The following is a 25,834-nucleotide window of genomic DNA, read 5'->3' on the forward strand; positions in this document are numbered from 1 at the left end:
AAGGGTCTTCAAGAGCGACTCTATAATGGCCATACCATGAAGCATAAGGGCCATCTGGAGGTTGGTTGAAATACCTTCAAGTTAAATTTTCTCCTTTGACAAATGAAGGCCACTACCACATAATACTTGCAGCACTACAAAGAACCGCATGAGCATTATCTGTACTAGCAAGTAGTACATTGTAATTAGTCCTTCTTAAGCAGTGTAACGTGCTACTAAAATCTATGTGACCAGATATTAGAAAAAGATGAGCAGGTGGTGAATTTTGGGACAACCAATATATTAGGTCCACTTAAAGAGACACATTTGCGTTGTTCTTCTACCTGTATGAAACAATAGAAAACTAACTATTAACTGTACACATTCTAATAAGACTATAATTCTGTGTGTAAAACTATAGGTGCAAAGAGTAATTTATGTAACCAATTCATCCAACAATTGGGAAGACAGCGCCTCCTAATTAGCCATAGACAACTGCATAACGTTACCAAATTCCATAACTTGAATCGGTTCTTTAGTTCCAAATGGCCTAACGACGGGCGTTATGAACTGCGTAACTTTATAAACATTAACATTACATGACACCTAAAAATTTTTGAAGTCCTACAAACCGAAACCCTAACGTTCCTCACGTCCTTAGGATTACTACGTCTTGAGTGTGAGTGGCAGAATGGCGTGACATCGGGTGACGAGGTTGAGAAATGGGAGGTGGTTAGTGATGGTGTACGGTAGAGGAGAGAGAGGGAGATGGTTATGGAAGTAAGGTGTTTCATGGCGGTTGTTTGTCTCTGTGTGTATTTAAAATTACAGGGTTGCAATTGCAAAGGTCCAAATTTCATGTATAAAACCAAAGGGTTGCAATTGCAAGGGTAGAACGATCTTTTCGTTGAAAAAAACGTTGTTTCGCAGCGAGGGTCCTGATTGCAAAAAAAGGACCACCACAGGGCCCATATCTGCGAAAATGGCACCACGGGGTTGCAACCTACGTTTTAGGTTCCACCACAAGAACCATAATTGTAATTAACTCTAAAATAAAAAATGTTTTGGATTCTATGATTCTTATATGTCTCTATGTGTATTTATATACCACAAACCAATTGCCAACAATCCTAAAGCCTAATTTAGGGAGTGTTTGGGATTCCTTGTTTTACCTCCTTATAACTTATAACTTATTGGTTATAAGTCATAAGGTGTTTGAGAAAGTTAAAAATTACGAGTGTATCATATTTTACAAATTTGTAGCTTATAACTTATGACTTATATAGGAATCCCAAACACCCCCTTAATTACATATGATTTATACTTTTTTTTTTATAATTTAAGGTGTAATAAGAAACTAGGACTGAAACCCCTTATTTGTTTCCCAAATTAAGTTTCCTGGACCAAGTGCGACTTTGTAGCCGAATTACTTGAGTTACCTGATTGCGTTTCCCCAGGCCGCCCCCATCACCCTTAAGTAGGCTAGGGTCAAACCTCACCTCGTTTTTTTTAATTGTCGAATAATGTTTGCTTGAAATATTTGTAGGTGGGACTTGGGAGGGAAGATAATATAAATTCTACATTCTAACTAAGGCTTGTAAAATTTAACCACCTGTTTTCTTAAATCTACAAGCTATTAGCAAAATCTACATAGGCGAATTAATTAATTGGTTGAATCACTTATGTATCAGCTATTTACAAAACCATAACTTAATATCAAAATCTTTGCATTTCCTAAAATACCACATTACTTTTTCGTGCAATTTAAATATGAATGTTAACTTCAAACTTCACAAAGAAAGCATCAACGGTTACTTGGACCTTCTCATTCGTTAATCGTTGGTACTAATACACCCAAAAGAATCTTACCACTCTAATAAAAGAGTATCATGTTTTGTCACTTGTCATGCTTTCATGACTCCCTATTTTTCTAACTTATATTCCCTAGATTAATCAATTTAATTTAATTATGCATTTAATATATTAGTAATTACATTGTATTAACTTTTAAGATTCTAACTTATAAGTATCGAATTTGGCTTAATAACTGTTCAAAAGTCAAAGCAATACTGACGACTAAAAATGTTGATCTTTTAAAATAAAGTTTATCTGTTTTAATTAAAATCTAGATTTGTTCTGCTTAGAATTTTTTCTATGGAGATTTAATTTTTTGAAATTTTTTCTATTCAATTATTTTTCACTAATGCTTGGATTTCAACTTTATTTTCATCAATAGCTTATCGTTATCCTATCCTTGGTTTCCAATTTTCAACCGGGCATTACATGGAATGGTTAATGAGCTATAAATGGATATGATATGTGAGCTATAAATTAGTTTTGAAGCTGACGTATATAGACAGACGGGTTTTAAACCGGGTTAAACATGTTTTTGACTAATCGGTTCCAAAATATCTTTCTTATTGTAACATAAGCAATTGTTAATATCATTATTATAATTACAATCATATTTTCCTTCACAATAAATCGATTTTTCAATGGGGCATTACATGGAATGGTTAATGAGCTATAAATGGATATGATATGTGAGCTATAAATTAGTTTTAAGCTACAAACGGGTTTTAAACAGGATGAAACCTGTTTTTGTCTAACCGGTTCCAAAATATCGGCTTCAAACCAGTTTAGCTAAAAAAAACTCCTAACCCGGTGGTTTATAACTACAAACCGGTTTTTGTAATATCAGGTTCAAACCGGTGTTCCTATTATGCTCCTTAGAAATCTTAACCAGAAAGAAGGCTTATGTAACGGTACTCGACTACAAATTATATCTTTAGGTACTCGTGTAGTTGAAGCAAAAATAATTTCTAGAACTAACATTGGACATAGAGTTTTAATCCACATATCACCACTGACTCCAACAGACAACAAAATAGTATATAAGTTTCAAAGACAATAGTTTCCCCTTGCAGTATGTTTTGCGATGACCATAAACAAAACCAAGGTCAATCATTATCTAGGGTTGGTTTGTACTTAAAAGAATCCGTGTTCTCATAAGGACAGCTATGTCGTCTTATCAAGAGTTACAAGCAGGTGTGGGCTAAAGATTCTGATTTTTGATAAACAAGGTAATCTGACCAATACAACCATAAATGTAGTGTACAAGAAATTTTTTTCTTATTTGTAAAATAGTTGCGTAATGTTTGTTTTGTAATACCTGTAATTTTAATGTAAGTTGTAATTGTATTAATAATATATGATAATTATGTTATGTGTTATTGATTGTATATTGCTTAATGTTTAAATATTATAATTTTATTAATTCTCCATGTAATACACGAGTCTCAAACTAGTTTAATTCGTATATATCTCCCAGTCCCACTAAGAGCTATTACAAAAATATGTCATACATATATAATAAAATTTATTTTATGGAACATAGTAAATGTGAAGTTTCAACAATATATTTATAAATATTAAATTCTCAAAGTCCAATTTTAGACGTCTAGTGGCTGGGCCCGCTAGTCAGTGAGTGGTCAGGCCTGTTTTTTCACTGTGGGCTGTGGCCCAGGGCCGATTGTCCGGCCCAACCAGCCTGGTTTCCTTTCACATCGAATAGTGCAAACTGCAAACCCAGACCACTGTTTTCAGATTTCAAAATAATTTTTCACAACAGCCCCACCATTATCTATGATTGGCAACATATCCCCTATACCAACAGAAACCAACAAAACTCTTAACAGGTATATCAAAATAATCAAAACCGATAAAGCTTTTGCAGCCCTTATTGTTGCATTTTCAATTTCAGACCTCCAAGAGGCCCATAGCCCATTGACTTTGACTCCCATTGACTACAATCAGTAGGTCTAGCCGTTAAAACCCGTTTAGATCCAATTTAGGAAACTATTTTAGATCCGATTTAGAAACCTACTCGTAACTTATTTATTAATATTTTTTTGTAACGCTTATAAAAGTTTTTTGGAAACTTTATGTTATTAGTCAATAATAATCCCAACTTTGTTTATTACCATCAGTGGTCCCAAATTTAAAAATGTTGGTTCTCAATAGTCCCCTGTTAAAAAAAACCTAACGGTGTTAAGTTTTTTTCAAATTTCAAACTAATTTATCAGGGCTTTTGATCGGAAGGAGGATACAAGTCGATTAACGTAAAACTTAGCTCGAAATGATGCTTCAAATGGCTTGATTAGTGCTTCAAATCGGGTGTTTGAATTTAAAATTAACAAAAATTAAGTTGTTTGGAGTATCGTTTCGAGCTAAGTTTTACATCAATCGACTCGTATCATTCTTCCAATCAAAAGCCCAAAAAATCAGTTTGAAATTCGAAAAAAGCTTAACGCCATTAGGTTTTTTTAACGGGAGACCATTGAGAGCCAACTTTTTTAAATTTGGGACCGCTAGTGAGAATAAAAAAAGTTGGGATTATTATCGACCAATAACAGAAAGTTGGCATTATTAATATCCAATTTTCCAAGTTTTTTTCGTTTTTCAAAAGAACATTTTCCTTAAGAAAAATGTGTAGGTAATGAACAGTAGTTAAATAAGTTCCTTTTCTTTTTCACTTTCAATTTTTTACTGTTCTATTATTATAGTCAATTTTGAGTGTGTTCCACTTTTAACCTTTCGGATACGATATCTTATAAAATACCGAGTATTTCTTTGCGACATACCTGCTTTTATCTATGCGTCGATATTCCAGCTAAACTTTTACCTAGAATTACAATTTTGCTACTAATATATGGTAAATGTTGTTTGAGTTTATGTGTTATTATGAACTATAAAAGCTTTTTTTATCTAATGACAAGTACACTTGATGTGGCGCACAAGTGACGGATTTTTTTAATGGCGTCGAGCGCAAGTGGGGCCTACGTTGATTTTCCTTGATGTAAAAAAAAATAAAAATCAACTTGCAGTATACACATTTTAATACATCAAGCTAAAGTTAACAAACAAGAAAGTAATAATCAAGCATGACCATCACAAGCAAACAGAAAATTATACTTTATTGAGGTCTTGGTTCAAAAATTTGCAGATTTCTTTATAACTCAATACATAATAATCTACACCTGTTGAGACAAAAGGACAAGCAAGCCTTGAGGACCGACTAATATTTCACTAAGGAAACTAATCAACCCGAACCAAACCACAGGAGTTACATCAACCCCACCAAGGGGCGGAATCACCTTCCGTGTAACTGTCAAAATCGGCTCTGTGGGGGCATATGCTATAACATAAGGAAACTTCCCAACCGGAAGCTTTGGATACCATGACATCACGATTCTTATAATGAAGAGGAATGAGAATGCTGATAAAAACGGGCCCAAAATGGCTATCGCCAACTTAGCTGAGCCCGGGTCCAGATCCATCAAAAACAAGCTTTGCATATTCTCTGGTATGACATCTGATAAGTGCCTTCTGTTAAGGATCAATGAGTCCCGGTTACAAACAATATCAGCCAAAACGATAACAGTTAAAGTTGGCAAGATGGGTGTGTTGGATAATAGGCCAAAACGGGTTTGGATTGAAACACGTCAATTTTAGTACCGGTTGAAATGGGACAGGCGAGGATAGGTTGTTTGCAAACACTTTTAGTGTCCATTCTTTTAAAACAGTTGATGTGTTAGGTATGATCACAAAAACAAAACTTTACGCTAATGATCTAAATCTTCAGATATGAACAATTAAGGAGGTTTTATGCATCATAAATCGACTTTTTTCCAAACCCTTTTAGCTAAAAAAATCAATTTTACCCGTGAGATAAAACACAACCCAAATCAACCCGTATGCAAATAAGCGGGTCAAAATTGCCACTTGTTTTATAGTACTCCGTTAACGCCTTGACATTTCAATGCTAGCCTACACGATTGTTCCTATTTGTAGTCACCGAAGGGCAATTTAGACATTTTCGCATGTCAGTCTAACTTCTAGGTTCCAATTTCAGAAGATGGAGGGAGTAAAAAAAAAAGTGGGTGGAGAAAACGTTACATACATAACTTCAATGGAATTGATTGAAGCTGATAAAGGGATGTCAATGCTAGGAACTGCAACTTCTAACGAGCAAAACGCTTGATATCTTCGGGCCTGCTGGCGTGGGACTCGTTTTGTTGGGCATAGGAGTCTTTTCTGTGAAAAGAGAGGAATCACAACTGTTTTTAAGTGTAAATATCTCACTGCATCCGTAAATTGCAAGTCTAACTAACATAAACAAAGTAAACCTAATAAGAATGGAAGTACAAAACTTTCTAGATCATCCATGCTATGTTTCACCAAGCAACTACAATAAAACTTCAAAAGTGATATACGTTTAAATTTCTGACTAGAACGTGATGATTTCATTCAACTCTTTAGGAAATACCATAAACCGAAAAATATCAATAAATTTGTAACAAAATTAGATGTTAAACCGACCAAACTTAAAGCGAGAAAAAACTTCACTGAAACTTGTGAAAAGGTAACAGATGCCAGCGTAGTGAGCTTCAACTTCCAACTATGACACACGTATTACGAACAAAAGCATTTAATCTCGTCTCACTGATTGACCCAGTAAGTTGCTGTGTCTTATAGGGTGTTTGAGCTTATTTTTAATAGCTTAAAAACTCCAAAATCTTGGCTTCTGCTTATCAGCATTTCTTTCCTTAAATAAACTGATAAGCTGTTGCAATAAGCTAACCCAAACAAACCACTAATTTGTTGGACTTAACTGGATAACACCGATATTTTTGTGGTAGATCACCACGACTCTTTTCTATTATAAGACGAAAACCACACAAAATAAAATAACCATAGACCATCACTTTGTCAATAAAATACATAAATTAGTAAGTAAATAAAGGGGCAGCTAGTTGGTTAATCCAGTGCATAAACAAAGAGTAAGGAGAGAATGAGTTGCTGCTTACAGGGATTGGAGACGAATTAAGGTTCATTCGTACGGAATAACCTGCAAAACAACAAGAATTTAGAGAGAAAACGGGAAAATTGCAAGCTCTAATTATTAATATTATTATTAGTATACCTTTGGTCGGAACTGAAAAGGAAGAAACCGCCATTGTTGGCTCTCAGGGAAAGTGGAATGTTATCTTGATGGTATGTATGTACGGTCCACCAAACTTAACAGCTGACATTTGTTGTAGCCGAGGTACAATAACGGGTAGAAATAAACTGGTTGACGGAACTGAACCGGTTTGAAACCAATTATGTGGAAACTGGTTTGGAACTGATTGAAACCAGGTTTGGAACCGGTTTGTAATTTTCTCCACCAAAACCGGTTCCAATCCGGTTGACCGAACCGAAACAGGTCAAAACCCGAACCGAAATCAATCGTACTATGGTAAGAAACCGGTTTCAACCTGAACCGATCATAAACCGGTTTTGACTTTTATTGACCAAACCGAACCGGTTTTGAGTTTTAAACCGGTTTGTGCACCTCTAATCGCGGGTGCTCTTATTTTACTTGGGTTTAGTTTTTCGGGTCGGTTTACTCAACTCTAATCAGCTAATCTCTCTCAGGTTTTTTGGATTCGGGTTTAATGGGTTTCGAGTATTTGGCCTAAAACGCTTTAAAAATATAAATAAATAAACAAAATGTTAAAATTAAAGCAACATTATTATCACCACTTGTAACATAAATAAGCTTTTATTCGAATCAAACGATCTATGGCTACCAATATATCTCGCGGTAACAAAAATGTATTGTTCTGAGGTATATCAAGGTTTAGTCTCTGATTCATATATCGTCGACCAATCCCTCCCATTTCACATCTTTGTTGAAAGAATTTTTCTTTTTTTTTTTTTTTGTAAATCCTCATATAAGGATTCAGAAAATACCCAATGCAGGTTCGATTCCCACTACCTGCTCTATCACCTTTTATATTTAGTCTATTATCTTAATATATTTATCTTAAATACTCTAACTCTAATTAATACGTCATGTCGTCATTCATGATTGAATATACAATTCAAAGAATTTTCTTATAAAAATCCTACTATATTCTTACTATATTCTTCTTTTTTTTTTTCTGCATAATCCAAAAATACAGTTCGTAGAATTAAAGCAACACTATCGTATTAACCTATAGAATCGATCGAACAACACCTGTAGATGCGAACCAACTTGAAATTAATTCCAATATTTATTAGAATAAATAGGCAACTATAACTTAGAAGTAGAGTAGCAAGAATTTAGAGATAAGTGGGAAAAATGAGCCCCTATTATTATTAAGCCGCTGGTCTGAACTAGGGACGGGATTTCTTTCCTGAATACCCTTACCCATACTCGTACTCCTATATTCGATATGGGTATTGATACCAAGATTTTAGGGTTTTGGTATTCGATACTTACGGATGCGGGTGGTACATGTTTGGAATATGAAGAGACTTTTATCGGGATGTCAAACTTAACCCATGCGTATCATCTTTAAGCGGTTCAAGGCTTGATGCGATACCCGTTGCTTGCCGGTTCAAGGCTTCAAGTGCACGCCCTAAGTAGTATAGTTTATTGAATGTCGGAACCGTACCGGTACCCAGACCAATTCTGTTGATTTGCTACTTGTACCGTTACAAATACCAAGTTCAGTGGAGATTTAAACAGGAAAAAAAAGTGGTACCAAAATGGGTATCGTACCAAAAGTACCCTGAAGAGGTAGGTCCCAGCAGAGCCCAGTTGGACCCGCAAGACTCACCTTGAAAAGGGACGTCTGCGCGGTTGAACCCGCAAGACTTAACTAAAGGGACGTCTGCGCAGAAACCAACTGGATCAGCAGGACCCACCACGCTCAGAGACGTGACGTCCTTACGCGCAGTACGCAAGCTGTTCCCGCAGGAAACGCCTCCCAATGGTTTCCAAGTACTCCGCCTGTTCCCGCAGTTACGGATACCAGCCATCAGGGAAGGCTACCCGCGCAGCATGGCTACACGCACAAGGCTTAACTCTCATAAAAATTCAGTAGTCACCTGAAGAAGGAATGAGCAAGCCGGGAACAGTCCCGCACAAAGGCGGGAGGGGGAATACTCCCGCCCAAATGAGCCAGTCCGTACGATACTGAAAGATCTTTTGTACTGTACCTGACGAGGTATGGGCAAAAGATCTGACCAAAGATACGACAGCTCATTGACAGCAGTATGGCGAGCAGCATGCTCTTGTACTGTATGTCACTATTAGCCGCTACCTACTCACCAACTCCTGACATACCACGTGCATAGCCTGTAGTTGGTGGAAAAGGAATAGTACACAGCAGGCCTGGTCACTATCAGCCGCTGCCTACCCACCAACTACCAGCATGGCACGTGCGTAGGCCACAGTTGGTAGAACAGGAATACTATTCAGCCGGCTACACCTCCTTGGAAACCTACCTTCGGCTATAAATACCCCAAATGGTATGATCATCTCATCTTATCTTGTATCTGATATATTATACCTGATATCTGCTCTAGCAATCTCTTAATATACATTTATATTCAAGAGCAATCTAGTCTGATTCTCACGCCGGAGGGTGGTCACAAGGAGGAACCCCCCCCCCCTTCTCAGTGACGAGCTCACGGTGTCTGTTTTGCAGGTTATCAGAAGAACCATCTTTGCCGGGTCTAACCCCTCGTGGGAAACATCTATTCAACCCCCAGGTTACCCGTAATCTGCCCGGGGTCGGTTAGTGTTTCTTCATTGGCGCCATCCGTGGGAAAAAGCTAGAACTTCATTTCTTCAGTTTTTTTTTCAAACTTCTGGAAAGATGGTTAACGTTACTCCGGTCCCAAGGCCAACGAGTTACCAGGAAGCCCCGGTAATCACAACCCCAGCTACTGGGGGGAACACCGGCGAGCACACAAATTTTACGAACACTACCCCGGTTACCCAAGCCGGGGCAAGTGCAGTAAATTTTACGAACACTACCCCAGTTACCCAAGCTGGGCAAGTGCAGTAAACAACCATCCCCTGGGATTCAATAATACCCAGGTGGAAAGACAACAGACGAGACTCCCCCTCCAAACACTTGAACAAGTTAAAGCATGGGCGGAGGCACGTCAGAAGGAATTCCAAGCTCAGTTGGACGAACGCTTGCGTTCCGTCCAACAGGCTGACGAATTTGGAATCACTCGCCAACAGCTCAACATGAGCAGTGAGTGCGAGTCCTCGGACGATGATCAGGAGGAATCTGACACCGACGCAAACCCTCGCCTTAGGGCGAAAGGGAAGCGTAAGGAAACGGACTTCCAAACGAGAAGGAATTTCGGAGAAACCTTCAAACAAAGGAACGCGGGGGGAAACCCACGTGACTTCTCCAAAACCTTCAGACCAACTGCTGCAAACGCGGGAACATCCAAGTTTGCAAGGGACATTGAGGAAGCAATCGCCCCGAAAAGTGCCAAGCAGATGCCCAACATCGGCACTTATGATGGTATATCCGACCCAGATGATCACCTGAACAGATTCATAGCGGGGGCAACCGTCAGCAACTGGACGGAACCCACGTGGTGTTATATGTTCCAGATGACACTGGTTGGAGCGGCTAGAGCGTGGTTTGACCGTTTACCGGTCCTCCACATCTATGATTGGGCGGACTTCCAACACAAGTTTAGCCAACACTTCAGTCAACAGAGGAAATATATTGAAGAACAGTGGACGATCCTCAACTGCGTTAGAGATAAGGATGAACCTTTACTAGACTTCATCACCCGCTTTAACTCGAAAAAGCTGAGTCTGGGCGTTATAAGCGAGGACCTTGTTCGCGCCGCTTTCATCCAAGGCGCCGAATACCCAGAGCTTATCCGCACATTGACGTGTAAAGATGGCATTCCACCCACATGGGATGCCATCATGACGGCAGCCAAGCGCTTTGCCGAAACGGAGAAGCAACTGGGTGAGAATCTGCCCCAGACTACAAACTTCTACACGCAGAGGACTAGAGAAAACAATGTCCAGACCGCCTGGCAAAACAAAAGGAGGAAGCCAAGCATATGGCAGTCAAGGGTAAACTTTGACACCTCATCCAGCTCTCGCTCCCTATTAGGCGGAAGGGGTAATACACACCCATCAAGCCAACACCCCAGGTGGACGCCCCTCACCAAAAGCGTCACGGAGATATTTGCTACTGAGAAACTCCCATGGCCAAAAGATCCAACGGTCCGACAACGACCTGACGCGGACCAGAGCAAATACTGTGACTTCCACGGCACAAAGGGTCACACCACTGAGAAGTGTTCATCTTTGAGGAATATTATCGAAACATTCGTCAAGGAGGGCAAACTTACACACCTGGTGGCATCAATCAGGAATAGAGGGAAGAATGACAACCGATACAAAAGCAACGGACGAAAGCCCGTTGACATCAGCATTCACATGGTTCGTGGTAACATCAGAGGAAGAAAAAGACAGACGACAGAACCATGCGCATGGAAATAAGCTGAGGTGCGCTTCCCGCGAGTGCCAGGAGGACCCAGCAAAGAAGGCCCTATCGTCATCAAAAGCCAGCTGGGGCACTACATCACTTCCCGCACTCTTGTTGACAACGGTGCCTCGTCAACAGTTATGTACAGGCAGTTCTTCGACAAGCTAGATGATGAAGACAAGGAACGCTTGGAAACGGTCTACGCCTCGATGGAAGGGTTCGACGGCAGCACAAACACCCCTCTGGGTATCCTATCTTTCCCCGTCACTCTCACAGACGGAAAACTCTCCCGCACAGAGGATGTGGACTTTGTCGTAATGAGGAAGCCACACCACACGTACGACATTCTCTTCGGGAGAGACGGGATGGCAAGATTCAATGCCGTAGTGTCTTCAGTCCACGGCATGATGGGATGGCCAACAGCTGAGGGCGTGGCTATGGTCACCGGTATTCCCCAGGTATGCATCGCATCTGTCTCATCAACACCCAAACCAAAGATGGCTAAACCCACCATCACCGAACCAGAAGAATGGGCTTTTAATGGAAAATACCCCGACCAGGCGGTTACCATTGGCCCAACAATAACTGATCCTACGCGCACATTACTCAAACGCTTACTACAAAAAAACGCTGACATCTTCGCATGGAAACCAGCAGACATGATTGGTGTACCTCGAAGTAAAGCAGAGCATAAGCTCAAGTGTGACCAGGCTTTTACGCCGGTCATACAAAAGCGTAGAGTAATGGGGGCGGAACAAGCTAACGCGTGTAGAACCCAAGTCAAGGAACTCCTTGACGCGGGCATCGTACGCGTTAGCAGATATCAAACTTGGGTTGCAAATCCCGTTATGGTACCGAAGTCTAACAAGCAATGGCGCATGTGCATAGATTTCAAAGACTTGAACAAAGCATGCCCCAAAGATTGTTACCCGTTACCCGAAATTGATCTTAAGGTAGATTCGTTATCACCGTTTCGCCTTAAATGCTTCCTTGATGCGTATAAAAGGGTACCATCAAATCCACATGGCCGTTGACGATCAGGACAAAACCGCATTTCGGACGCCCGATGGCACATTCTGTTATCAAATGATGCCATTCGGACTTAAGAATGCCGGGTCCACATACCAACGCCTGATGGACAAAGAGTTTCATGCCCAAATTGGGAGGAACTTGGAAGTATACATGGATGACCTGGTCATTAAAAGCCTTAATCCAGAAGCGATGTTGAAAGACATCGAAGAAACATTCAACACACTCAGAAGGATAAACATGAAGCTCAACCCGAGCAAGTGTTCCTTTGGGGTGGAAGAAGGGAAGTTCTTAGGAGTCATTGTTACAAAAGATGGCTTCAGAGCGAACCCTGAAAAGGTCGAAGCCATTATCAAAATGGAATCACCTACTACCATCAAGCAAGCTCAGACACTGAACGGACGCCTAGTTGCACTTAACCGCTTCTTGGCAAATCATGCGGATAGGTCGTTCCCATTCGTGTCGACGCTGAGAAACTGTCTAAAGAAAACGCACTTCCGCTGGACACCAGAAGCGGAAGCAGCTTTTCAGGAAATTCGGTCACGTTTGATCGAACTCCCAACGCTCACAGCACCAGAAGCGGAAGAGGAATTAATCCTATACCTCTCCGCCACAGATAGAGCAACCGGGGCCGTCCTGTTAGTCGAGCGAAAAGGCATCCAGATGCCAATCTACTATGTTAGCCGTCTCCTAACAGACGTCGAAACTCGGTACTCTACCCTGGAAAAATTAGTCTTAGCACTTGTACAGGCTTCACGCAGGCTAAGACGATATTTCCAAGGTCACCCAATTACTATTCTCACCAACTTCAAACTTGCAAACGTTTTAGGCAAACCCGAACTTTCGGGACGCCTAGCCAAATGGGCAATAGAATTGGGAGAATACGCGATAAAATACAAGCCAAGGCCAGCTATAAAAGGCCAGGTCTTGGCCGACTTTATTGCCGAAGTCCCCGCATCGCGGGAGAAAGAGTGCCAGGACGAGGCTCAACCCTCTCCAGCACTAGACATCGATGAAGTCTGGCGACTTTACACTGATGGAGCGGCCAGCAGCGAGGGCTCAGGCGCAGGGTTAAAACTTACCAACCCAGCAGGCCAAGAATACACTTACGCTATTCGACTAGACTTTCCAAGTACGAATAACGAAGCTGAGTATGAAGCATTCTTGGCCGGGTTGAGGATTGCGCGTAAAATGGGAGTAAAGAACTTGGAAGCCCATGTGGATTCCATGTTAGTTGCCAATCAGATAAACGGGACGTACACGGCCGTAAACGACACAATGGCCCTGTACCTCGCTCAAGCAAAAACCCTCATGCGCGATTTTAATGATTGTAAAGTCATACACGTCAAGCGTAGCGAGAACAAATCTGCGGATGCGTTAAGCAAGCTTGCGTCATTAGCTTTCACTCACTTGGGAAAGGACATCCGCATTGAACTCCTGGGAGCACCATCAGTCCCACACAAGGAAGTCTGTGTCATCCAAACCGGCACAGAAACATGGATGACACCAATAATAAATTACCTTGCGGCGGGCATACTACCAGAGTCAAAAACACAGGCAAGAAAACTACGCTGTAAAGCACTGAACTATCAACTCATCGATGACATCCTTTACAGACGTAACTTTCTTGGCCCCCTCCTCAGATGCGTTGACGACCAAGATGCCAACTACCTCCTAAGGGAAGTACACGAAGGCATCTGTGGGATACATGCAGGTCCACGCGCAGTTGTAGCTAAGCTAAACAACGCGGGATACTTTTGGCCGGGGATGCATACGGATGCGCTGGCGTACATCAGAAAGTGCAGGTCTTGTCAGCTCTATGCACCCAACACGCATCGCCCGAAGAATGAACTTGTTCCAGTCACCTCTGCATGGCCATTTCAGAAATGGGCCATCGACGTAACAGGCCCATTTCCCACAGCAGCAGGGATCGTCCAGTTTCTAGTGGTCGCCATCGACTACTTCACCAAGTGGATAGAGGCAAAACCCTTAGCCCAAACGACCGCGAAACATATCAAAAAATTCATTTGGGAATTTATCATTTGTCGTTTCGGGCTTCCACAGAATTTGGTGAGCGATAACGGCACCAACTTTGCTGACAAGAAGCTACAACAGTGGCTTAAAGAACTTCAAATCACCCACACCTTTACCTCGGTGGCGCACCCGCAGGGTAATGGTGAGGTGGAAAGAGCAAATAGGAGCATCGTCGACGGCATAAAGAGAAGACTATTGGAACACAGATCCGGCTGGGTGGACGAAGTTCCACACGTACTTTGGGCACACAGAACGATGAAAAAGGCAAGTACGGGAGAAACCCCGTTCAGCCTCACTTATGGCACTGAAGCCATGGTCCCGGTCGAAATTGGTTTACCCTCACCAAGGGTCATGATTCAACCAGGGGACAATAATGCGGAAAGACGGTTAGACCTTATGCTAACCGAGGAACGCAGAGACTTAGCCGCAATGCGTGAAGAGAACTACAAACGACAAATGCAAAAGTACTACAACACGCGGGTAAAACTCTGCAACTTCAATGTAGGAGACTACATATTGCGTAACAACGAGGCTTCGAACCAAGATCGCCCAGGAAAGCTGACCCCTGTCTGGGAAGGTCCGTACGATATCAAACAAGTGCTGGGAAAGGGCGCATACCGGCTCGAAAGGCTTGATGGCACTCCCGTCCCAAGAACATGGAACGGAGCTCAATTACGCAAATGTTACATGTAGATCAATTCCAAATTTGTAAAAGGCCCAGAGCCACTTCTAATGGAAATGATTCTCCTTAAAACATTGACGCTGATGATTTTACATCTATACTAGTAAACTTTCCACACGGATATGCCGGTCTTCACCGCATAATTACGAGGAAAGTCGTTGCGTGGGGAGGGCGGCAAAACCCGCATAAACCCAAAAAACGGCAAACCTTCACGCAGGTCAGTCATAGGTAAACTTTGGTCATTCCACTAAATGAAAATGCCGGTCCTAACCGCACAAATCATAAGAAGAAACCGAACCTATTGACAACCGCGCGTCGAACGGTTAACTTATCCAAAGCACTGGGAAAATTGCTAAAATAAACTAAAATATGCATGCGCAATTCATATAACGTTTATAACGCAAGTCTCAAAGATTCAAAAGTAAGCGGGAAAATACCCCTTACCTTGGCAACCAAGTAATTATAAGACGGGTGCGGGTACAGTGTCAAGGCAAAACCCTTCACATACTTAGCACCCGCAGGGAATTGACGCCAGGAATACCTCGGCAACCAAGTAACTATAAGACGGGTGCGGGTACAGTGTCAAGGCAAAACCCTTCACATACTTAGCACCCGCAGGGAATTGACGCCAGGAATACCTTGGAAGTAAAGTAACTATAAGACGAGTGCGGGTACAGTGTCAAGGCAAAACCCTTCACATACCTAGCACTCCGCAGGGAAATGAAACCAAGAAGGATCTTCTGGGCCATGCTTGCGCAAACGGGAATAACATCCCCGCATAGCGGGAACGTCGAGAACTAGATTGTTCAAAACTACCAAAACCTCATGGAGAATCTACACAAGAGGTACTCAACGCTCCTGACTTGCGAGGAGGTTACAGACCTACCCGCATCATACCCAAAGATCAAGCAGAACAGTGGGAAATTCTGCGTGACATTAGGACTTCCGCGGGAAGAACCCTCATAGAAAACCTTAAAACTAAACCCTTTTCAAAAACCCTTTGCTTAAGTCCAAAAGTTCACCTCACTTTATTAAACATTCATGAGAAGAACATTGGACTGGGGGGACTTGAAGAGGTAGGTCCCAGCAGAGCCCAGTTGGACCCGTAAGACTCACCTTGAAAAGGGACGTCTGCGCGGTTGAACCCGCAAGACTTAACTAAAGGGACGTCTGCGCAGAAACCAACTGGATCAGCAGGACCCACCACGCTCAGAGACGTGACGTCCTTACGCGCAGTACGCAAGCTGTTCCCGCAGGAAACGCCTCCCAATGGTTTCCAAGTACTCCGCCTGTTCCCGCAGTTACGGATACCAGCCATCAGGGAAGGCTACCCGCGCAGCATGGCTACATGCACAAGGCTTAACTCTCATAAAAATTCAGTAGTCACCTGAAGAAGGAATGAGCAAGCCGGGAACAGTCCCGCACAAAGGCGGGAGGGGGAATACTCCCGCCCAAATGAGCCAGTCCGTACGATACTGAAAGATCTTTTGTACTGTACCTGACGAGGTATGGGCAAAAGATCTGACCAAAGATACGACAGCTCATTGACAGCAGTATGGCGAGCAGCATGCTCTTGTACTGTATGTCACTATTAGCCGCTACCTACTCACCAACTCCTGACATACCACGTGCATAGCCTGTAGTTGGTGGAAAAGGAATAGTACACAGCAGGCCTGGTCACTATCAGCCGCTGCTTACCCACCAACTACCAGCATGGCACGTGCGTAGGCCACAGTTGGTAGAACAGGAATACTATTCAGCCGGCTACACCTCCTTGGAAACCTACCTTCGGCTATAAATACCCCAAATGGTATGATCATCTCATCTTATCTTGTATCTGATATATTATACCTGATATCTGCTCTAGCAATCTCTTAATATACATTTATATTCAAGAGCAATCTAGTCTGATTCTCACGCCGGAGGGTGGTCACAAGGAGAAACCCCCCCCCCCCCTTCTCAGTGACGAGCTCACGGTGTCTGTTTTGCAGGTTATCAGAAGAACCATCTTTGCCGGGTCTAACCCCTCGTGGGAAACATCTATTCAACCCCCAGGTTACCCGTAATCTGCCCTGGGTCGGTTAGTGTTTCTTCATACCCGTATCCCTACGATAAAATCCGGCACGGTATTTGGTACCCAGTTTTACTGATTTTTTATGCTGGTACGAGTACAGCACGATACCGATCTCATCCTTAGTTAGGGGTGTTTTATTGTACTTTTGAGTTTCTATTTTTCCGAGCCCGTTTCCTCGGGTTTGAAAAATAAATAAAATGCTAAAATTAATGCAGCATTATCATCATCACTTGAATGTAAATAAGCACATAATAAACCAACATAATCCAAAAATGCAATCCGTAGAATTAAGGCGACATTATCATCTTTACCTATAAAATCGATTGAACAACACTTGCAGAATCAAAGCAACTTGAAATCAAAATTAGAAATTTAGAATAAATAGGCAATTATACCTTAGAAGTAGAATAGCAACAAAATTAAAATAGATGGAATGCCAATCAAAGAGTTTATGATGTAATACTAAACGACTGAATGTGCACGCATTAATAGTTACGGTATAAAACGCAAAAGGGCTTTTTTGGTATACCCGAAACCCCTAAACGAGTAACAAGTAACCGAATCGAATTAGAATTGTCCGGGGTCAGGTTTCATGAATACGAGTATTTTTGAATTCGGGATTACCGTTTCTCGGGTCAGGTTTCAAGATATAGATTAAAGTGGCAGGCCTAGGTATAATGGAAACATGCACTTTTTCCTACTTTTTTTTATTTATTAAAAAATTTGGAATTATTAACTTGCTTGTTTATTTTGGCATAATCGTATGGGTGTTGGTAAACACAGTTTTATTTGTTGACTTTAATAAATTGTTTTCAAGCTTAATCCCATACATGTTCTTACTCTATGTAATATCATAATCACCATAATAAATTACACTAACTAATCAAAATAACATAAAAAGTAATTAAAAGAATCCATACCCAGAAACATAAAAATTGAAAATTTATGGTTATCATTTATCAAATTTATTGAAATTGTATACATTTTTTTTCTTCCTAAAACTATTTAATCCTTTGTGTACTTGTACAATCTAACTGAGTGGTTGTTATTCTAAAAAATATGTATTATACAATACATAATAATAGAGATATGTTTATATAAAGCTTATTTAATATTGAGACTGTATAATATACATTAATTTTAAACAGAGATTGTATAATATACATTAATACGTAATGACTGAATGTCAATGTGTGATATAATGATATATAATTAATTGTTTTAGCTGAATTGATATTATAACATATAATTATATAAGAAATTTAAAACTCTTTTTGAATATTCATCAAATCAACTTCATTTTATAACATGAAACATCATTACAAGCAAGATATTTACAACGACATGTATACACCCAAACCATATTATTTCAAAGAACCCAAGCACCCTCCCCCCCCTTCTCTCTCTCTCTCTCTCTCTCTCACGATTACACTTTAAACGAAAACTCACACCACCTTTTCAATGTTAGGACCGAGTTATTGCTCTTGTTTTTCATCCACAAGTAGCTTAGTTAGGGCTGTAAACGAACCAAACGTTCAATGATCAGTTCGTGACCGTTCGGCGGAAAGTTTATTTGCATTCGTTCGCATAATAAATGAAAAAAAACCACGAACAAAATGTAGCATTTTGGTTTTTCCGTATTTGTGTTCGTATTTGTTTACCTGATTCGGGAATGCTATTCGGATCTTTCATATTTATAAAATATTACATTTATTAGTATTTAACTTGGTGTAATTCATTTTATATCCTCATGTTATTTAAACTCGTCAATCGCCCCTTAAAATACCTTAAACTCGCTTAAAATGGCTAAGAGTCGCATTTTGGGAAGTACAAGGACTAAATGTGACAAAAACCAAACATTATGATGATCAGGGTTTGCCGCGTCGTGCGGGGAGCATACTCAAAGTTTTCGTGTGACGTGGGCAACTATCAGATAAGCCAAAAACTGTTTATTTTCAATTTGATCTCTAAATCGTTCTAATTTGAGTGTTCTGATGAGAATTGAGCCATAAGAAAAGTAATTTTGTAATATACAGAAATTTGAAACCATAAAATAATGATAAAATGTCGGGTTATGATGTCGAATATTAAAAGTGCTAATATCTCGTTATATCGATAGAACGTTAATATCGAATAATGAAACACGTTACATATGAATATTAATATAATAAGTGTAAAGGTGTTTTAAGTTAGTTAATAAACTAAAAGGTTGAAAGTGTTAATCTTTAATTTAAATTTGGGATAATAAAGGAGTTATTGTAGCCATTTTTTTTAAAACCCCAAATTGCAATCAGTAGACTTTACGTCTTCATAATCTCCGACGAAGACGGAACCCTTTTTTTTTGAGTTATCCTAATCCAAACAAAACTACTAAACCGAAAATTTTGATCTTCATCACTCGTATAAATATCATACATCGATTTCGTTCATCCGAAACCCTGAGTCTATGTGATTCTCTGCTGACTTCGCCACCATCTACAACCGTGTTCCCTTCCGAGTTAAACCGCCACCACCGCTAATCTGTTGCGGCCGAAGAAAACCATCACAACCGCCGCGACTTACCTCGCCTATCTGATTTGTTCTGTTCGGTTGTCGTGGTTCTCATACAATTTGTGGACGACGTTGACTTTACTTTTGCTTTGCTTGCTAAATTAAGGTACGGTTTCTGTTTTTGTCCTCTCAGTATTAATTTATAATTCGTAACTTCGTAGTACGGTTTCCGTTTTCGTTTATTCGTAGTATAAATTCTAATCCGTTACTTTGTAGTGCGGACTTTCAGTATTTCATATTTTAGCACCACCAAGTTGTCTCTATCGATACAACCCATTTTGGTTTTTGGACATTTTATATGTCGTCAACTTTTTATTTAGTTTTGTTCAGTTTCGATCCGTTTTAGCTATTAGTTTTGGTTAGAGATACTTGTAGCGTGCAATAGATTTTATAAACTCGTACTCATTGTTGCATGTTCCTATGGATAATAATATGAATTTCTGTTAATATGTTATATGTTAGGCAGTTATATTGCCTTTCAGGTTTAGTACTCTGTTACCCGAGCACAACACTTTTCGTGACAGTGTGTTTTAAAAGTTCACGGTGTCTCTAACTAGTACTATGGTAGTACTTTGGCCGTTTAGGGGCGTATGGATCGATCCTAGTTCAGTTATATGTTACACGTTATATGTCACACGTTATATGTCACAAGTTATATGTTATATGTTTCGGTTCTGGGTACTCCTTTAATACGCGACTTATTTTAGTAACATCACTCGTCGTGCAAGTCAGTCTCCGTTATATGTTTAGTAATACGTTTAGTATCGGTTTTTGTCATATGCTCTAAAAGTATCAGACTTCGGTATCATACTTATTTTGGTTAAGATAGATTTTGTTATATTATTTTGCTTCTGTTTATTCGTCTTATCGTCGTTACTGTTGTTCTTTCCGTTACTGGGCAATTTTTGGCTCAGCCGTGTTTTCTTTGTCTGTGTTTTCTTATTTGTTCACAGGTAATTCGGGAAATCATGGGAATTAGTGATGTGAGAGAGTAACAAAGTTCAAGATTTTAAAAAGTTAATTCTTTTTGGTTTAATAATGTGGCTTAGGTTGCTTTGATTTATTGTAATTTGGATTGTGGCCTTGATTTGATATCTGTAATAGTGACACGACAGCCTGCTCCGGGTTGGGGTGTTACAAATTTGGTCATGTATCAAGCCTAGGTTCATTTTATTATAAATTAGTATAATTAAGAACTTTGGTGTCACAAAGTGTATTATTTCTGTTTTCCTATATATAGTAATAGTTTTGATATTTAACATATACACTTGTGTTGGCTGGATGGTATTGTTGTAGTGGGTAAGTACTTGTATCAGTTAGGAATCCGGGTTCGAATCTCAAATGTTTGTTTTATTTTTTTAAGTGTGTTATTTATGTTTTTGTGTATGTTAGAATGGTTTGTCTTTCAACATTAATTTTGGTTTGGACCGAATAGTTGTGTTGTTTAGTGAACCAGGTTGAATTTGCGTACAAATACCGCATTTTTTTAGTATCGATGCAGTAACGAAAACTGACCGAATTCTAATTTTGTTTTTATTTTTGTTTTTTCAGTATCGTAACGAACGTGATGAAGACCGACCAAATTTTTTAGACTCATCGCCTCAACAACCAGGATCGACAACGCTCGGGTATTACCAACGCCCGCGCTTTACTGATCGACGCCACCACATTGGTCCACCTCGGTTTTTAAATTGTTTTTGTTTTAGTTCCGATACCAAAACGCGCATATCCAAAACTGACCGAATTCGTGTCGACTTACCGCCTCAAATCCGGGGCCTACAACACTTGGGTTTTACCAACGTCCGAGTTTTACTAACCTGCCCGGCGCAACGCACCGGGTAAAACACTAGTTGGACATAAAAACGAATCATTGGGTTAAATCGCCCGATTTCGTCATTAATTGGTTATTCTCATTCCTAATCGAACTAGTTTACCTTAATCGTTTAATAAAAACGAATTTAGGTCTTCGCTATATAAACCAACACATCAAAAACCCTAAAACCCTTCTGCAACTTCAGCCTCCATCATAAAATTCAACCTCCATTGGTGTTCTTTTGTGTTTTGGAAGTTCTTCTCGGTTTGACTTTCCAATATCAAGACTTTTGCTTTGACTTGATTTCTAACCTTCTCTATTTGTAATCCGGGTAAGTTGTAAAAAGCGGAAATGTTCTTCTTGATATGACAAACAAAAGCCCTCAATCAATTTTGATGATTAACGGGATTTTGCCTGTCAATTGCAAACCGACTAATTTAGGGTTCACTTTAAGCAAGTTTAATGCTTTAATCGAGTTCTCAACATTCTAATCGGAATTAGCTTTCGGTACAGAAGAGTTTTATCTTTGTTTTTATGTTTTACATCTGATGGACCAGAACCCAAACCCAGATTCATTGTTCAGATTCTGACCCGTGTCAGCTCGTTTAAATCTTGTTTAATTCATAACTTGACTTATGTAAGTCCGTTTACTATAATTACAGTTTAGTTCTAATTATAGTTTAGTTCTTCTCAGTTTTGACTTTATTTTATTTCTCAAATTTACAGGTATTTTTGTGTCGAACTAGTCAACACGTTAAAATTCGCGTTCTTATTTTATTATTTTCTCGCCAAATAAGAGAGATGAGTAAATCACTAAATCCTCACTTTTAGTTTTACTATTTGGGGGCTCTATGCATACCAATAACATATTTTATTTATCTCATATATCTCGAAGTACAAATCATGTTGTTGTGTTATTTGTCAATTGAATGATGTACTAATTGTTTAGTTGTTTATTTAGCGCATTTGAAGTGGTCCATCATAATCTTATTATAGTATGATCATACACCGTCTTAGTAGCTATCAATTGTGTTCGTTTAATCATAGCCAAGCGACACCCTATTATTTGTATTTAATTGTCAATTTCACTATACATCGTGATTTGTTATATATATATATACACACACTCTAATAAAGGAATACCACTTTTGTCACTTGTCAATCTCATAGTCATCCTCACATTTTTCTTCAACCAATTTTAATATATAGTCATTGTCTTTAAGCCATTTCAATAAATGAATTCCATTTTTTTTTATTAAATGTAAATCCTAACCGATTTATTTATTAATATTAATGGTGAAATAAGAAAATACGGAAATATAAAAATTGAAGTTGCAGGCCTGTTAGAATAAAATTTTAAAGTCATGGGTAATTGCAAATAAAGAAAATAAAGATGCATCATTGTCGAAGAATTTGGATTTGTATGGTAAACTAAAAATTGTATTTAAGCTATGATTCGAGCAACAGTGTATAATTTTTTATATAAGATTGGTTTTAAATTTGGATTAATAATTTTTTCATATGCATTTGAACTTAAAAAATGTGTATTTTCTTAATTTTCTCCAAACATTTTGTATAAATATTACAAACATGGAGAATACCTATTATATATATCTTGGTGTTTGTCATTAAATCATTGAAGTTGAATATTATAACTATAATCCATATGTATGACGATTTACTATATGAATTATCTGTTATTTTGTAAGGGTACATATGAAATTAATTCTTTATTTATATGACTTTTTTGTGTATCATAAAATGTTTTTGCAATAAAAAGATCAATATTTAGTTTTCAATATTTTCTTGCATAACTCAGACTAAAATGCTTTATAAACATATATTTTTTGACTTGATTTATATTTTTTTTATACCTTTAAATATAGTTAATTTAATATGTCTAATAAGACAAATTAGTGTTTATTATATGGTTTATATAAGACAAATTGGGTTTACGTTAGTGTCACATGTTGATTATTACATAATTAAAGTGTTTATTATGGTTTATTTTGAAAATAATAAAGCTATATATAGATTTTTTTTAAAAGTTACAGTCATAACATTTATTATTAAAGTATGTTATAAAAATTCCCTAAGATTCACACTTATTATAATGTAATCTAATAGAAATATTTATTATTTTTAAAAGGTTAAAAAACAGTTTTCTAAAAGCCCAAAATCCTGGCTTTTCAAAATGGCTTTTTAAAAAAGCCAGTAAGCATATTTCAAACTAAATCCCAAACATGCTCTAAAAATTCTAGGGATGATTATATCAACAACGTTCAGGTAATATGGTTTTTGGGATAATCATGTTTTTTTGATAAACATGAGCAGGTAATCTCAAATGACATTATATTAATTGATTAAAAGGTATGATATTTTATATGCATGAATTTTTTTTTTGTTAGTTTCATGGATACATTATCATTTATCTATAGTTGATATGTACTTGAAGAACCTTATTTGTCACACATAAGAGTTATAAGCACACCTATATGTTACCTTATCAAGAGTTACAAGCAGACATGAACTAAAGATTTTGATTTTTGATAAATAATGTATACATGCAAATACAATCACAAATACAGTGTACAAGGAATGTCTTACTTATGTATAACATATTTGAGTAATCTTAATTATGTAATTTCTGTAATTTAATGTAAATTATAATTGTATTAACAATATATGATCATTTAATTGACTGTATTCACTTAATGGTTAAAATTAAAATTTTCATTAATTACCCGTGTAATACACAGGCCTTAAACTAGTGTGCGCGCACGTGTGTGTGTATCAAATCAATGATTTAGTTGCTCAACAATTTTGTTGACAAATTAGATTGTTTTTATGCATACTGCAGGTAACTATATTGGATTAAGTGAAGATTGAAGAAACGTAGTTCTTGCTTTAGGCTATTATTAACTTGATATTATTTTGCAAATTTGTTTGTTTTGGAAAGTATTGGATTATTGTAATTTCTTTTGATGAATGGTGTACTTGATTTGAGAAATCAAGTAATTTTGGATATTGCCATTAATTATTGTATGATAGTGTCTTGAGTGCCGTGAGTGATCAGACATTTCCGTCATAGGTTTAAGTGTGACACAAAAAATTTTGTTCATTTAGTTAAATAAACGAACATGAACAAAGGTTATGTTCGTTCATTTGTGTTCGCGAACATTCGATTATGTGTCATTTATGTTCATCTACGTCCGCTTGTTTATATTCATTAGTTAAAGGTTTGTTTTATACTTTTATACTACTTATTTGTAATAAGTTAATAACCAACCTAAAATTTAAAATTTTAATTTTACTGATTATGTCCGATTTTTTTCGTTAGTGCTATGATTTATAAAATTTTGCTTTAACTAGTAACAAATCTAACTTGTTTTTGTTTTATGATTATCATTATCTCAACTGATTGAGTAAACTAGCAAGAGATCATTACGCATTCCGCCGTTCCACCTCTTATTCCCATATCAGGCAAAGCACCGTCGCGACTGGAATACCTCTCTTGGCCATAAGCATCTAAGTAAGCATGTATACCAACTTTTTTGGAGATAAAGTTGTTCCATACCATCACATAATTCCCCTCCAAACCTAAGTTAGCCTTAAGGCCACCCTTTAGGCTTTTAACTGAAAAATCACAACCTTCCTCCAAACCCCAAGCTGGTCGATCCTCGCCCTCCACCAACCAAACCTGTTGACATGACAATAGCAGGCTCCTCAATCCCCTCACTTCCTCCGACCAATATGGCTATCGGTTCCAGCCCCACTTCCCATACATATCGCCATCGTACATCAATAGCCAATCAGAAACATTGAACCCCTTTCGTATCTTGAGTTCAAACAGAAGAGGAAATCTTATATCAAAATCCCACATCACCCCACCAACAATATGGTCAAAAGAGAGCGTTATTCTTATCCTTCACCTTGTTTATATCAACTTTCTTAGATCAATACCAGGTGCTTCGATTTCACGATATTCTACCATAACCCTGGGATAGACACTTTGGCCTAAATGCATGATCACTCCGAGAGATGGATAGCCCCAACAATATTCCTCCAAAGTCCATCTTTTTCTCTTTTAAACCTCCTCCATTTCACAAGCATAGCTATATTCGTTTCCTTTAATGGCCCAAGGCCGAGACCCCCTTTTGACAACCTTTTGCCATGTTACCCAATTTATTTTAGTCTCGTCTTCTAACCTGCCCAAGAAAATACTCTTTGGATTCTTTCCATTTTCTCGATAGCCCCTTTCAGAGCTTCACATAGAGAGAAACAATAAGTCGGAAGCGAATTTAATACCCGCCTTTGTTACC

At 38.7% G+C, this 25,834-nt stretch overlaps 1 protein-coding gene across 1 annotated transcript; it reads right to left on the reverse strand.

The window, feature by feature from the left end:
* Window positions 1–5,012: 5,012 nt before the first annotated feature.
* On the reverse strand, window positions 5,013–6,998 carry LOC143632157 (protein COFACTOR ASSEMBLY OF COMPLEX C SUBUNIT B CCB3, chloroplastic-like). The gene is made up of 4 exons (XM_077100735.1): window positions 6,965–6,998; window positions 6,849–6,889; window positions 5,942–6,147; window positions 5,013–5,367 (listed from the first exon to the last, which is right to left on the reverse strand). The coding sequence occupies exons 1-4, from the start codon at window positions 6,996–6,998 to the stop codon at window positions 5,013–5,015; spliced, it is 636 nt and encodes a 211-aa protein (XP_076956850.1).
* Between the last annotated feature and the right edge of the window lie 18,836 nt (window positions 6,999–25,834).

Source organism: Bidens hawaiensis, unplaced genomic scaffold (assembly GCF_021521415.1).
Source record: "Bidens hawaiensis isolate Kalapana, Puna unplaced genomic scaffold, B.hawaiensis_p1.1 tig00006365_1, whole genome shotgun sequence".
Lineage (NCBI taxonomy): Eukaryota > Viridiplantae > Streptophyta > Magnoliopsida > Asterales > Asteraceae > Bidens > Bidens hawaiensis.

What these genes read in the sequence shown, in the direction of transcription:
- LOC143632157 (XM_077100735.1), bottom strand. Translation starts at nt 6,998, where the DNA reads ATGGCGGTTTCTTCCTTTTCAGTTCCGACCAAAG. An exon ending in CTTTTCAGTTCCGACCAAAG is followed by an intron (nt 6,890 to 6,964) that starts GTATACTAATAA and finishes GTTGTTTTGCAG; the next exon opens with GTTATTCCGTACGAATGAAC. An exon ending in ATCAATTCCATTGAAGTTAT is followed by an intron (nt 5,368 to 5,941) that starts GTATGTAACGTT and finishes GATCCTTAACAG; the next exon opens with AAGGCACTTATCAGATGTCA.